This window comes from Diaphorina citri, unplaced genomic scaffold (assembly GCF_000475195.1).
Source record: "Diaphorina citri unplaced genomic scaffold, Diaci psyllid genome assembly version 1.1 scaffold97, whole genome shotgun sequence".
In the NCBI taxonomy this organism is placed as follows: domain Eukaryota; kingdom Metazoa; phylum Arthropoda; class Insecta; order Hemiptera; family Psyllidae; genus Diaphorina; species Diaphorina citri.
Window position 1 is genome coordinate 163,703 of NW_007377534.1, and position 15,557 is coordinate 179,259.

Genomic DNA, 15,557 nt, shown 5'->3' on the forward strand with positions numbered 1-15,557 from the left:
ATTGAGATGAAACGAGGATTTCCCTATACATAATAGCCAGGTCAACCTCGGATTGAACTCAATCTTGAGACAATCCACGGGGTAAAACAGACAATCGTGTGTCCAAAACGATTATTATTCCCTGGCGACACATTTCCTGTATCTAATTATGAAAATATTGGGCCCGAGGTATTCCGAAATCAAAGCCACCCGTAACCCTTGCGCCTCTGTGTTGATAAAGGCCGGAGATTAACTCGTCCCCATAATCCTCTAATGTGACTAATTGTTCTAATATAAATATTGTGGACTTATACAAAGCGTTTAATCGGGGGAAAAAATGAGTAATGAATAAAAAAGTTTCTGGAGAATTGTTTTCTGTTTTAGTTTTTGTTATTTTAATCATCGTAGAAGAGCTCTATAGAAAGGGTCATTTATGGTATGGAGCAATTGATTCTTTTATATAGTCTTTGAGGACAGATATTGATGGATGCCAATAAATTGATCTTATGCAATATGCGACCGAAATTTTTTTACACACTAGAATAATTTCTTTATTTTCTTTATCCTTCAACAATTCCTTTTGTCGTCAAAAGATGGTCGAAACGTTGCAACAATTTCGGAGCATAGGTATACTCTATATTGAGTGCCCTAACAAAATGGTCATAAAGTAAATCATACAAAGCATTTCAAGACGTGAACATAGTCCTCATAATTTCTTTCATTCAATCAATCTCGCCTAGATTAGCGTGTCCAATGACTAGAGAACCCATCAATTTCCGCTGAATCGAACTAAGTTTACCTGTGACTGTGACCATATTATGGAGGCTGATAAGAGTGATAAGGAACTAACTGGATTAGTCACGCTATCACCAATCAGGGAGCCTGGCCGCCATTGTGTTAGTGATAAGGATTTTATAGGTTTCCTTTCTAATTGAATAAGATAAGCCATTAATATGGCCGTATGTCGTCCGCTACATAGAGCTACTTTGAACCTACTGTACAATAGCTTGACCATTGCGTAAAAAATAGCACAACATAAAATAAACTGTTAAAAGGGAAAGTATTCTTGGTGATATTACCCTAAAACTATTCTGAAGAACACACATACATCAGAATGCTGGAATCAGGTATGTTGTAATATTCAACTCTTGTACTCGTAACTACCAAAAAATTTGGCATCAGAAACATTCGCAGGTCATTATTATTTGCTGATGAATGTGGAAACGGAAAAATGATGATCCAGTGCATTCAATGGCACAACAATGGGTGATGAAACAATCTCCCCCGAGACAAATGACGCCAATCTTCTTCAACGAAAGGGTTATAAATCTAAACTCCAGCAAGTCTACAGGCTCGGGGTGACAATGGCTTTCCGATCAGTGGGCAGTGGGAGGTAAAACGTTGGAAAAAGAGTCGGTACGAGTATGTAGGAAACATAGACTACTTGACCCTGGGTCTACTTAAAACTCAAAGTTCAAATTGATCATTCGTAATCAAGTAATCATTGATAGCATTTGCACAACCAACCTGAGGCTTAAAAAAAGTCCTTTGACAAAAATGAGACTGTGGATCCAAGGGTTATAAGTAATTCTGTCTTGAAAGATATTTCTAGTTTTTAGAAAATATGGCAGCTAAAGTTTTTTCCCACACTACACAACTTGCAAGTCACCCTGTAATTCTCTTCAGACAGAACGTTACAATAAGTTGAAGACTTGCATGCAAGAAAAACAACATTCGCACATAAAATGTTAAACGTGTTGATAGAAAACTTGCAACACGTCAGTGTTTACAGGGTTGCCAAGTTGCCATGGATTGCAGTGCTGTCAGCATGAGTTTTGCAGAATACAAACCCATATTGTGGAAATGACAAAACTGTATTGAAGGCGTAGCTTTTGAGTTTGGCAGACGTAACCTATGGAACTTTTTGTTGCCTAAATCGCAATGAAAAGGTTAGAAGCAATTTCATTATTGTCACTCCCAGTTGGTTCCTTAGTTGGTATAACAGAATTTTCAAAACCCATCAGCAATATTCACTTCTACATCAACTACCACAAATGCCCATGTATAAAAAGGAGGCATCATATACAAACCCACCTTTACCCATGTTTATACTGACCTAATAAGACTTAATAGTGTCCCTCTATTCAAAAAACCCTATACCAAACTCCCAACCCTGTCCAAATGGGTTTGCTTATTTGCTTCTAAATGGAATTAATTACATAACAAAACTATTAGGTTATTATTGTTATTAAGTTATCGACTCAGATGTAAAACTGTATTGTTTTTTTCTCACCTCCTTATATGTAAGTGACTTTTTTTTTCAATACACCATAATTATTATAGGATTGATCTCATCCATTCCGGTTCCTGATTTATCAGTCGGAAATTCGGAACAAATCAAAAGACAAGTAATTTTAAAACCTCACAAAAAAGATCACCTTGATTTCATTTTTCGGGCAGAGTACCCATTTAGTATTTTAGTCAATAATCCTATAATCATTCTTGAAAGACACATCAAATGAGTAATAACTAGAGGTATATTCATTAAGAGTGGTCAGGGTATATTTATTTGACTGCGGACCATGTGCACGTAATTACTTATGATTGAAACGTTTTAAAAAATAAGTACATTAAACTCAAAGATAATATCATATAGACAGGTGACATGAAAGACTATTATTGAAGGCTCTACAGGTGATAATTGAACTAAACGGTTCAATAAAAAAATATAGTAGCTGTAACCACCAGTAATTAGTTGGAACATAGAAGGCTCTACAGGTGATAATTGAACTAAACGGTTCAATAAAAAAATATAGTAGCTGTAACCACCAGTAATTAGTTGGAACATAATTTTTGAGAAATAAAACAAATTTATTTGAAAGACACAGAGAAACAAGTCGTATTAAAAAATAAATAGCTCCATAAATGTTTGAGAATGATAATAAATTTGTAAACCATCAGGAATTCAGGATGTTCTAAAACCAGACGCGTGCCGTGAAATTTTGAACAAATTAATCCAACAAGGCAATTAATTTGTACACATTGTAACCAGTTTTTCACTTTGATATAATGTATTTCTGTAGGACCATATCACTGTACGACTCCAAAGCGTTATAAATTTTTGAGCTGTGACATTGGACAAACATCAAGGGATACCAATACCTAGCACCATTTGAAATTCTCATATTAGATGGCTGGAAAATTATTTGAATGTTATGTAAAAAATTATTTCAATTTATTTGAAAACAGCAAAGTCCTCTACTACATCATTTTCAATATTTCTTTTACACTTCTCCTTCAATTATTTCTTCCTCCTCCTCCTCCTCCTCCTCCTCCTCTTCTTCTTCTTCTTCTTCTTCTTCTTCTATACTACTTCTCCGGTTGTTTTCACGGGTAGCCCAGTACTCGCCTCAGCTCGAGGCCCTGAGGGCAACATATCTTCTGTGATGCCGCCGCCAACACCTCTAACATTGTATAACACTGTTATTAGCCGGCACCTAATAGTACCACGAGTATCTCCATGTGTTGTGTGGAGTTCTCTACAATACTCTACATTATGTATAATAAATAAACTTTCCAGGCCAATCATTATCAACTTGTCTGACTTCAATCATTTTTTTGCAACTCTTCCTGCGAACCGTCAATGGCGCGAATGCTGATATTTTAATAATGAAAAATATTCAGGTTTTTTTTTTTTCTTTTTCAACAGTTTTGCAGAATACAAACCAACATTGTGGAAATGACAAAATGTATTGAAGGCGTAGCTTTTGAGTTTGGCAGATGGAACTTTTTGTTGCCTAAATCGCAATGAAAAGGTTAGGAGCAATTTCATTATTGTCACTCTGAGTTGGTTCCTTAGTTGGTATAACAGAATCTTCAAAACCCATCAGCAATATTCACTTCTACAACTACCACAAATGCCCATGTATAAAAAGCAGGCATCACATACAAACCCACCTTTACCCATGTTTATACTGACCTAATAAGACTTTATAGTGTCCCTCTACTCAAAAAACCCTATACCAAACTCCCAACCCTGTCCAAATGGGTTTGCTTATTTGCTTCTAAATGGAATTAATTACATAACAAAACTATTGAAACATAATCTACTTACAATTGAAACACATTATGTACAGGCTCAAATAAAAAAAAAACTAAAGGAAAATGACTAAAAACTCGGCCCGAGATTATCGTTAGTAAATCCATCCGAACAGTTTGTGGTGCATTGGCGAAAAGATGGACCATCTTTCACATTTAGGAAGCACACAAACTTGGGCAGATTCCAAACGATTTCTCGAACTGAAAATAAGGAACTAAAACTGAACAACCACAACATAACTTATCAATTAGAAAAATCTAAATAGTTGAAAGCCCATGACCGTAGTCACTTTTTTGCTGGTGCAACATTGAAAATATGCTCATTGAATAGTTTTCATTTGACCAATCAAATACGAGATCGTTAAACAAGCAAAAGATTGGTTGGTATGCACAAGAACGAAGCTTTTAGTGGATTTTAGTGGAACTAGTATTCTAAAGAGTAGAGGTTAGAGTACGGGTAGAAGATATTATAGCTCTGGTAGGATTTATTCCAAATTTTCTGAACAAAGCATCCCCTCCTGAAGTAAAAGCTTTGTCTTTATGCATACCAGTGACCATAGTCCTCGGGCTTCATGAAACAAACGCGTCTAAGTCCTCTGCATCCCAGGACAAGGCGCAGAAGGAGACACAGACTGCCTGTCCGGATTTCCTTTGGGAATCACATGATAAGGACTAAACCTACTCTGATTGGAATTGGTGGGAAAAACAGGAGGGGGCCTCGCTAACCGGCCCTCCGAGGAGGGTGAGGGAGATCCAGAACTAGAGGGTGTGCTGGTAGGTGGTGGCGGGGTGACGTTGTGTCTGAGGGGTACCGGAGGCCCTAGGAGACCAGGCGGGACATTCCCCGACCACGGCCCGGGTGGGCTATTGCCCCACAGATGTGGAGGAACGACCCGCTGCCCGGCAAACTGTCCGTTCTGCATCAACATACTGTGAATGTCATACGGTTGATTGCGACTGTTCCACAGCTGGAGTTGGACCCGGGCCTTCTCCATCATGGCGGCGGTGAAGAAGTTGCTGGCGTTGTTGTTTTCGGAGTCCATCTCTGAGTACATTCGGAGAGGCGTCCGTAGGAAGTGCTGCTCCATCAACATCATCTCCATAGGATCCCTGCAAGCAGAAGAGGAAAAGGCTGGTTAGAAAACGAGATAAGCAAAAGAAGAGTTCATGTTTCGAAATGAGTTCGTTGACGAAAAAAAAAAAAAAAACACTTTCATAAATGACAAACCTTCCACATGTATTCTTCTGAGCAAATGCATGACTCGATACTTTCCATCTTAGTACACATTGAACGTAAAGGCGAGTATAAAATATACAAATATGTATATTTCTCCAAGTTTCTACTAGTCCAATTCAATCTCAAATTATTCAACTTCCCTCAAAGCTCGACCTTTCATCATCTCCTCAACTAATTCAATCTCAACCTCTCGTCTCTGTGCATCCTCGCTTTGTAAATGTTGAAATCTTTCCGTTGATGGCGAGGGTTTTTGTGGCAAAAGACAAAGTAAGTATGTACACAGGGAGAAACAGGGGGAAAAAAGGTAACCTTTAATATAAAAAATCTGGTGTGAACATCACACGACTTTCCTTATCCTATTGAATGGTGCTTATTTGGGTGTTCTGTTGTAACATTTACAATAGAAGACGAGATATAGAAAGCTTCTTTGGAATTTATTCCGAACACGTTCCTAGTAAGATTAGAGAATACGCTCTTGGAAACCATCTTGCTTTGGAACAATATTTTGTTGTGATAATCCAATGCTTTCCTTACCCTTTTATTCCCCCCTTACCCTTCTTGTTCGTTCTTACCCCCTTCATATCTTTTTTGCTGATTCTTCCTTTGAATTTCTCCTGAGTCTCCTCCGTTCAAATTTTTCCTCTTTACTGGGTTCTTTTTCATTTTCTACCTTGTTGTTTTCTCATTTACGAATGCCTGTATGTAGTGTTTTATAAAGAGACTGTAGTATTTATTTTCCGTGAATTTCGCTCTACACCAAGAATTCCAGCCTCGCTTTTTGCTGCTGTCATCTCGCAAGGTGTGCGAGGGATTTATCGCTGCTTGCTCGAAGATTTTTCAAATACCTCGTCCAGAAATGGTAGCTTTGTGTGTCAGACACATAATCTGGCAAGATGTTAGATGATTTCACAGTGAGTAGGGATACTGCAAGTGTGTTTGAAGTAATAACCACTCTGTAGAGTGTAGAAGTAGATCTCAAATCGGCATTATCCACATTTATATCTTCTTTTTGAAGAGGTTTCATAGAGGGAACTGTACCAACGGAGGTCTTATTGTCCTGAAATCAGAATGAAGACAGGATAGGACAAAGCTTACCGTTACGAGAACGAAGGCATGCGCGCTACCCTCCAAGTAAATAAAATGGGCTGACTGGCTTTCATCTCTGAAAATCACCTTAGCATTCTTATGCTGGGGTTCACAAATTCGGGATTGAGATGAAACGAGGATTTCCCTATACATAATAGCCAGGTCAACCTCGGATTGAACTCAATCTTGAGACAATCCACGGGGTAAAACTCGACCAACAGCTCAAGATACTCGGAGACACAACGTCTGAACAGAAACCAGAAACTATGTACAGAGGCCCATTCTCACCATAGCTCAAGACAAATGTTTTACTACTTGCATAAAAAACAATTTACAATTCAAACTTTTAAATGAATTATTTACGGACATGAAAAAGAGTTATTGGTTTTCTTCTGAGTCGTAAACAATGTCATTGGAAAGTTTCTGCTACACACTGGACCACACGGTTTTGCTGATGCTAGTTAGGGACTACTTACTAACATTATGTTGAATTCTTAAGGTGGATTTCCACCAACGCGACCTCTGTCGTGCGACAAAATCGCGCGACAATGTCGCGCGACGTCACCTGTTTCACTTGCAATTAAAAAATATTTTAATTTATTTTTTTTTTTTAAGCTGTGTATTCAACGTGATATAGGGTGATGAAAATTATAAAAAAAATTAAAATTTTATTAAAATTAAAGCACTCCCACTCATAATAAGGAACAAACTAAAATGAAGAGTCGCGCGACACGTCAAACACTTTAGCATGAAATTGTAGATCCTGTTGTTAGCTAATGGAGATATTGGTCCTGTTTTCTCAAACATTTTTTTGCCTTTCAAAGTTTGAACAGGATGTAGATATGTATGAAAAATAAATGTCTTCCTATTTTCACAATTTGTTATCACGGACTATTATACTTCAGACTTCATTCATTAGACTCAACATTGTGATGGTGTGGACCAGCTCGTTATCCACAGAGATGCCACTTCATTCAAACAGACTTCATTCATAAAATTCGGCCCATTCAAGGCGAGCTGAGAGATTAATTTGATCTCCAGATACCAAGGAGGAGATTAGAGAGGATACCACACACTCGTTTCGGATCAGACACACTGATTAGGCTGCTGGTACTCTTATAACACTCATTCAAACTTATCAAGATAAAAGGGAAAGAAAAATTCGAACCATTTGACAGTCTGACACGTCGTGATGGCAAACAACGATCGAGAATCGAGAAGACTAATTCCAGCAGCTCTTTGACTAGAATGGTTGGGGGGGCCTTATACCACTCCTATGTCACACATTCCTTGACACGAACGTAGGTGCTGGCGAGATTTATAAAAGTTGATAGTAAAGATAGGGAACCACATGTAGAAGCCATTTTATAAAGAAAACAAGGTGAGATGAATGATCCTTGTGGAAGCCCCCCGTCGATGTCTAAGTGGAATTTCAGGCGGCTCTCCACCGACCTTGTCTCTAATATACAATAGAACTTTCCTGTGGATATCCTTTGTGGATGTTTTGATTTTGTGGGTGTACTTTTATAATTATAGTACTTTATCCATATTTAATCAGGACATTGCTGCAGTAGTTGTGCTTTATCAAATAGAGTCTGCAAGAGCTGACTTCTGGACTCATGATTCAGGATCATATTGAAATGACTGTTGACCTTTGGTCTCCGAGTGGACACACTCGGAGACCATTCGGGCACAGTCTCCGAAATTACTCGGAAGTCAACTACCTGTACAGGCCGTTCATGATTTTATCTAGAAGTGCATAGTGACAATGATGTTGTGAAAATGTGAAAGTTCAACCCCGCGCCGCCCGCCGTTCAAGAAGCAAGACATAACCAGGAATAATAATATCAATATCTGTGTTATTTTTCATACGTGTAATATTATGTTTAACAATTAATTTCTGTTCATTATTATTCTCTCTCGTTATGGAAATGGGTATTTCTCGCCGGACTCAGAGTGTGACCACCTACTAGCAGGGGAACTTCTGGACCTTACAAGTTGCACCTGTGAAGATCAGCGGACCATTATCGTGTTGGGATCCCGAGAGAGTAGGAGGTTGTGATGAATGGAGTCCGAAGCTGAACGGACCTCGGATGAGAGCCTCGTTAGTCTCGGACGTTGAGAGACATAAAGGCAGACCCGCTTGGAACGGTGGGGTCTGGGGGTCAGGAGTGATAGGGGACTGGGGGTCGGAAAGGATGGGGGCAAAAGTGGCACTTTCGGATGATAGCTTTCTTCGTTCAGGATTTTTTGAAAACTTGAAATGTTATCAGGAGGCAGAGAACATTCGGCTAATAAAAGGCACTCTTTTATTGTAGGTAGAAGTAATATCGATCGAGATTTTCTCAGCAACATCTTTTTTTTTTTTTTTTTTTTTTTTTGGGCAATATAAGCGTTAACAATTTGGCATAGGTTGTCTCCCAAAAAAGTCAATTGTTGCTAAATCGTCAAGTAAACAATTTCCAATTTTCTAGGATAAATTTTCCAAAACTGTGATTAATTGATAATTATGAACAAACATTCATTTGGGACGTGGATTCATGATTACCTCAAATAAGTGTCCTTTTTTATTGAAAGCTATTTACAGAGAGAAACTATAACAATCAGAGTTATCGTAAGTCACAAAAAGATCTAACCAGGTCGCAGTGACATTAGGGTGTTTATTAAAGCCGATGGCCCTACTAATACCAATACCTTGTCCCTCAGTGTCCTAATTATTATAAACATTCTATTCCAAAACCCACAGCAGCAGAAGTTATTAACATCGCGTTCTAGCACCAGGGAGCCTTCAGGTTTAAAAACAACAGGAGCAGCCTGTCAGTTTATACCAATACCAATCAGAGTCCTTGTCCCTCAGTATCCTAATTATTATAAACATTCTATTCTAAAACCCACAGCAGCAGAAGTTATTAACATCGCGTTCTAGCACCAGGGAGCCTTCAGGTTTAAAAACAACAGGAGCAGCCTGTCAGTTCTCAAATCACCTGCCCTCCAATCAGGAACAATGAAATGATTGATTCGTCTGACGTTGACGTATCAGGCTGGAGAAAACTATTGACACGTCCCGTGGTCCTGGTGGGAAGATTGTCCTTAAATTATGGTTCTCAGTGGCGCGGTCTCCACCATGGAAACTAGGGAAATGGTATAGTAGAAAAGATAGAATATACCTTGTTTATCCTGCTCAAATGAGATTAAAAAGTCCCTTTACCAAACCAGTCTAAACAAGGTTTTGTTTATTTTATGGTACCGACGACAAGCTAGTACGTGGTTTGGCCAACCTGTCTTGGTGATGTGGTGATCAGTTTCCCCGAAAGGAAAATACACTTCAGATTGGCTTGGTGTACTATGGGTTTTGTAGCCAATCAGAGGCTTAGGTGTAGGGGCAAATAGCCCTAAAGGATAAGCTTAAGCTTCTACAAATCTGGGTTAATAGCTTCCCTTTTTGAAAATCTCACTTATCTCACACGCCACTGACGGTTCTTAATGATCGTCCTAAACTTGGAGTATATTCATTGATTGTCTGGGACTCTGGGGTCCCTTAGGGTAAACGCCAAAATGTCAAGAGGTTGAACATTTAGGATGATCTAATGGGAGAAGGATGAGTGTCAATCGATTTGATCTGAGGTACTCGAGATGAGAGGTTGGTTTTTGTGAATGAGTTCTGGAACCTGGTGATGATCTTTTTTTCACTGATCTTAGTCACCCACAACTATTGAATAAATGGACGCTGTTATTGGTGGATGTTTTGGCAAAATAGTTACCTACCTATTGAAAAACTGAAATTCAATTCGATGCGATGCGACGTGACGTGCAACATTAAACTTGGTTGATCTGATTTTCTTTATAATAGATAGATGAAGACTTGAAGACATATTGTTGCTTCTAACAGTTGTTATACCAAACTCTCACCTCATTGAAGATCTACACTTTAAAACAGAAATACCAACGCCTGATGAAGATTTTGTGAATAGTTTACTGACTTCTGGATTTATTTCTGATCTTTGAACTTTTCTCTCTAGTCTCTACAGAAGGGGATAAAATTTAATAGTGCTTGTTACCTGTGAATGACGTACAAAGTTAATCTCAAATATGATAATTGATTTTCCCCCTCCATTCCTCCAATGTAGGCGCTATTGGGAGAAAAAGTTCTTTATTTGAAATGGCAATTTGTTTTCTCAAAAGCAACTGTGAACAGTAGACGCCAGCATGGGAAGTTATGCACTTGGTTTAGTGGAGACGCCAAACTCCCACTTTCGAAGACTACTTTGGTTCTTAGTCCACTTGTTTTATTAATCTGATTTAGAGTCTAAAATTTCATTTGGTAATTCTTTTTAAAAGCCTATTTTGTCTTGCAGTTTTAAACACAGTGGATTTCTGATTATATCAATTTTTGGCCTCGATCTTTGATGAATCCCTCAAAATCCTACCACATTAGCAAGGAATTTACCCTGACACGAGTAAACACAGAGCTATACCGAATCAACTACAGTAAAACCGACACATTGATCAATAAAAAATGAGTAAGTACGTCATTCTGATAATGTTCCTAGTGCACAACATGCAGTTGTATGCACCGGCCCAAGCACGGGGATTATTGGAACGGATTTTTCATATTGGCAATAACCAATATTGATAAACCCGTAAGTACTATTGACTTCTACACCAAGAATTCCAGCCTCGCTTTTTGCTGCTGTCATCTCGCAAGGTGTGCGAGGGATTTATCGCTGCTTGCTCGAAGATTTTTCAAATACCTCGTCCAGAAATGGTAGCTTTGTGTGTCAGACACATAATCTGGCAAGATGTTAGATGATTTCACAGTGAGTAGGGATACTGCAAGTGTGTTTGAAGTAATAACCACTCTGTAGAAGTAGATCTCAAATCGGCATTATCCACATTTATATCTTCTTTTTGAAGAGGTTTCATAGAGGGAACTGTACCAACGGAGGTCTTATTGTCCTGAAATCAGAATGAAGACAGGATAGGACAAAGCTTACCGTTACGAGAACGAAGGCATGCGCGCTACCCTCCAAGTAAATAAAATGGGCTGACTGGCTTTCATCTCTGAAAATCACCTTAGCATTCTTATGCTGGGGTTCACAAATTCGGGATTGAGATGAAACGAGGATTTCCCTATACATAATAGCCAGGTCAACCTCGGATTGAACTCAATCTTGAGACAATCCACGGGGTAAAACTCGACCAACAGCTCAAGATACTCGGAGACACAACGTCTGAACAGAAACCAGAAACTATGTACAGAGGCCCATTCTCACCATAGCTCAAGACAAATGTTTTACTACTTGCATAAAAAACAATTTACAATTCAAACTTTTAAATGAATTATTTACGGACATGAAAAAGAGTTATTGGTTTTCTTCTGAGTCGTAAACAATGTCATTGGAAAGTTTCTGCTACACACTGGACCACACGGTTTTGCTGATGCTAGTTAGGGACTACTTACTAACATTATGTTGAATTCTTAAGGTGGATTTCCACCAACGCGACCTCTGTCGTGCGACAAAATCGCGCGACAATGTCGCGCGACGTCACCTGTTTTCACTTGCAATTAAAAAATATTTTAATTTATTTTTTTTTTTTAAGCTGTGTATTCAACGTGATATAGGGTGATGAAAATTATAAAAAAAATTAAAATTTTATTAAAATTAAAGCACTCCCACTCATAATAAGGAACAAACTAAAATGAAGAGTCGCGCGACACGTTTCCACTGGCATTGCTACGCGACATTCCTTTGATCCGGACCGACTTTCATCGGATAGAAGTCGCATGGTCGCACGACTTTTTTTCGTGTCGCGCGACACGTTTCCACTAAGCGATTTTTGCCGCGCGACAGGGTCGCGCGGCAAAAGTCGCGTTGGTGGAAATCCACCTTTATATATGTACATAGGTACCTACTCATTTACTAGTTGAGAGGGAAACTGCCATTGATGTGGTTCAAATTCAAATGGAGATAAGCTGGGTGTATCCCTCGTAAAATTAACGGAAAATGGACTAGATATCAATTTATTGGGTTGTTTGAACAACCAGACTAGCTTCATCTGGAAATATCCTCAGGAAACAGACGAAACAAATCAGCTCACGAATCAAAACAAAAGCTACTGTCAGTCTAAAGACAGAAGCTTGTCAATTTATAGACTCCAAAACCATTAATTGATTTCCCATTTGATGTCAATACACTGGGGTGTCAGATTTTGATAGTCAAGTTTATTTCTTCATTATAAAGGGTGCCTTGGATGAATGCACATTGATTGAGCATTTTGGCGTTAACAATTTGGCATAGGTTGTCTCCCAAAAAAGTCAATTGTTGCTAAATCGTCAAGTAAACAATTTCAAATTTTCTAGGATAAATTTTCCAAAACTGTGATTAATTGATAATTATGAACAAACATTCATTTGGGACGTGGATTCATGATTACCTCAAATAAGTGTCCTTTTTTTATTGAAAGCTATTTACAGAGAGAAACTATAACAATCAGAGTTATCGTAAGTCACAAAAAGATCTAACCAGGTCGCAGTGACACGTCGCGCGGCAAAAATCGCGTTGGTGGAAATCCACCTTTATGACTACGAGTATTTAGCGGTGTATATACATTCTTACCACACCTGGGACTTTAGTCCTTAAAACCCACCCGAAGAATTCAAAGTTAACCAGACCACCTCCGAATGCCCTAAGTGATGATGGATTAAAAACTGAGGATTTAAATACCAGACATCAGGCTACAGCATTCCTCAATGAATAACCCTAATGATTGTTTAACCAATCATTGAAAATATTGGTCGGTTATTCCTTGTTAAAATGAAATCTAAAGAAACAAACCTATTCAATGAAAAATTTCAATTTACCTAAACAAATTGAGGAACATACATCGCCTACCTAGTTTTGCTGATCTTCAAATTCAGAAGATCTCAAAAATCGCACTTCCTGCCACTCAAAGGTGAAGTGTGCACCTCTCAGGTCCCAAGTTTGCATACATTAACGTCCATGTATAATCGGTTTTGCCGCAATGAATGAAATCATTGAGTCACTCACGACCACCCAAATGAAATAGTCTGCATTTCAATTCTATAGACTCCAACAGGCTACAGCATTCCTTAATGAATAACCCTAATGATTGTTTAACCAATCATTGAAAATATTGGTCGGTTATTCCTTTTGAGATGAGATCTTAAGAAACAAACCTACTTAATGAAAAATTTCTATTTACCTAAACAAATTGAGGAACATACATCGTCTACCTAGTTTTGCTAATCTTCAAATTCAAAAGATCTCAAAAACCGCACTTCCTGCCACTCAAAGGTGAAGTGTGCACCTCTCAGATCCCAAGTTTGCATACATTAACGTCCATGTCTAATCGGTTTTGCCGCAATGAATGAAATCATTGAGTCACTCACGACCACCCAAATGAAATAGTCTGCATTTCAATTCTAATATACACTCCAAAACCATTAATTGATTTCCCATTTGATGTCAATACACTGGGGTGTCGGATTTTGATAGTCAAGTTTATTTCTTCATTATAAAGGGTGCCTTGGATGAATGCACATTGATTGAGCATTTTGGCGTTAACAATTTGGCATAGGTTGTCTCCCAAAAAAGTCAATTGTTGCTAAATCGTCAAGTAAACAATTTCCAATTTTCTAGGATAAATTTTCCAAAACTGTGATTAATTGATAATTATGAACAAACATTCATTTGGGACGTGGATTCATGATTACCTCAAATAAGTGTCCTTTTTTATTGAAAGCTATTTACAGAGAGAAACTATAACAATCAGAGTTATCGTAAGTCACAAAAAGATCTAACCAGGTCGCAGTGACATTAGGGTGTTTATTAAAGCCGATGGCCCTACTAATACCAATACCTTGTCCCTCAGTGTCCTAATTATTATAAACATTCTATTCCAAAACCCACAGCAGCAGAAGTTATTAACATCGCGTTCTAGCACCAGGGAGCCTTCAGGTTTAAAAACAACAGGAGCAGCCTGTCAGTTCTCAAATCACCTGCCCTCCAATCAGGAACAATGAAATGATTGATTCGTCTGACGTTGACGTATCAGGCTGGAGAAAACTATTGACACGTCCCGTGGTCCTGGTGGGAAGATTGTCCTTAAATTATGGTTCTCAGTGGCGCGGTCTCCACCATGGAAACTAGGGAAATGGTATAGTAGAAAAGATAGAAAATACCTTGTTTATCCTGCTCAAATGAGATTAAAAAGTCCCTTTACCGAACCAGTCTAAACAAGGTTTCCTTTATTTTATGGTACCGACGACAAGCTAGTACGTGGTTTGGCCAACCTGTCTTGGTGATGTGGTGATCAGTTTCCCCGAAAGGAAAATACACTTCAGATTGGCTTGGTGTACTATGGGTTTTGTAGCCAATCAGAGGCTTAGGTGTAGGGGCAAATAGCCCTAAAGGATAAGCTTAAGCTTCTACAAATCTGGGTTAATAGCTTCCCTTTTTGAAAATCTCACTTATCTCACACGCCACTGACGGTTCTTAATGATCGTCCTAAACTTGGAGTATATTCATTGATTGTCTGGGACTCTGGGGTCCCTTAGGGTAAACGCCAAAATGTCAAGAGGTTGAACATTTAGGATGATCTAATGGGAGAAGGATGAGTGTCAATCGATTTGATCTGAGGTACTCGAGATGAGAGGTTGGTTTTTGTGAATGAGTTCTGGAACCTGGTGATGATCTTTTTTTCAACATTTATTTTAAGAGGGCAAAGACCATCTTAGGTCTTTGCCCCTGGTGGTGGTCTGCACATTGGGTCTTCTGTGAAGCGAAGTTTCACCCTTCTTACAAGGGAAATACGTAATCCGAGGCTCCTTTCTTCTAATTTTCCACTTTCACTTCCGCGTTATTTCCATCGGCGCTTTACGGTGTTTCCTAATTCCTACTGTCGGAAAACTTTCTCTCAAGCTACTCGATAACCTCTTTCCGAAATAGGTAGCTATAACAAAAACACTTAAAAATGACAGTCAAGACTCCTCTAATCCTATTACCCAAGCCCAGTCCGAAGAAGCTATTAGATCATTGAATTGAAAAAATATCGAATTATTATCACTATACTCTTTTATAATAGAGAGAGGTATTACCTCTTTAAAATTGTGGAGAGAAAAATGCATAACTCAGCG

The 15,557-nt window shown here is 38.6% G+C and overlaps 1 protein-coding gene across 1 annotated transcript in view; it reads right to left on the minus strand.

Annotated features, from left to right (window-relative positions):
- Window positions 1-3,767: 3,767 nt before the first annotated feature.
- LOC103524402 (T-box transcription factor TBX20-like) overlaps window positions 3,768-15,557 on the minus strand; it is a 70,731-nt gene continuing 58,941 nt past the window's right edge. Inside the window, exon 8 of the mRNA XM_026833506.1 lies at window positions 3,768-5,187. Within this exon, the coding sequence (XP_026689307.1) occupies window positions 4,665-5,187 (523 nt within the window). The 3' untranslated portion in view covers window positions 3,768-4,664. The remainder of the gene's footprint in view (window positions 5,188-15,557) is intronic.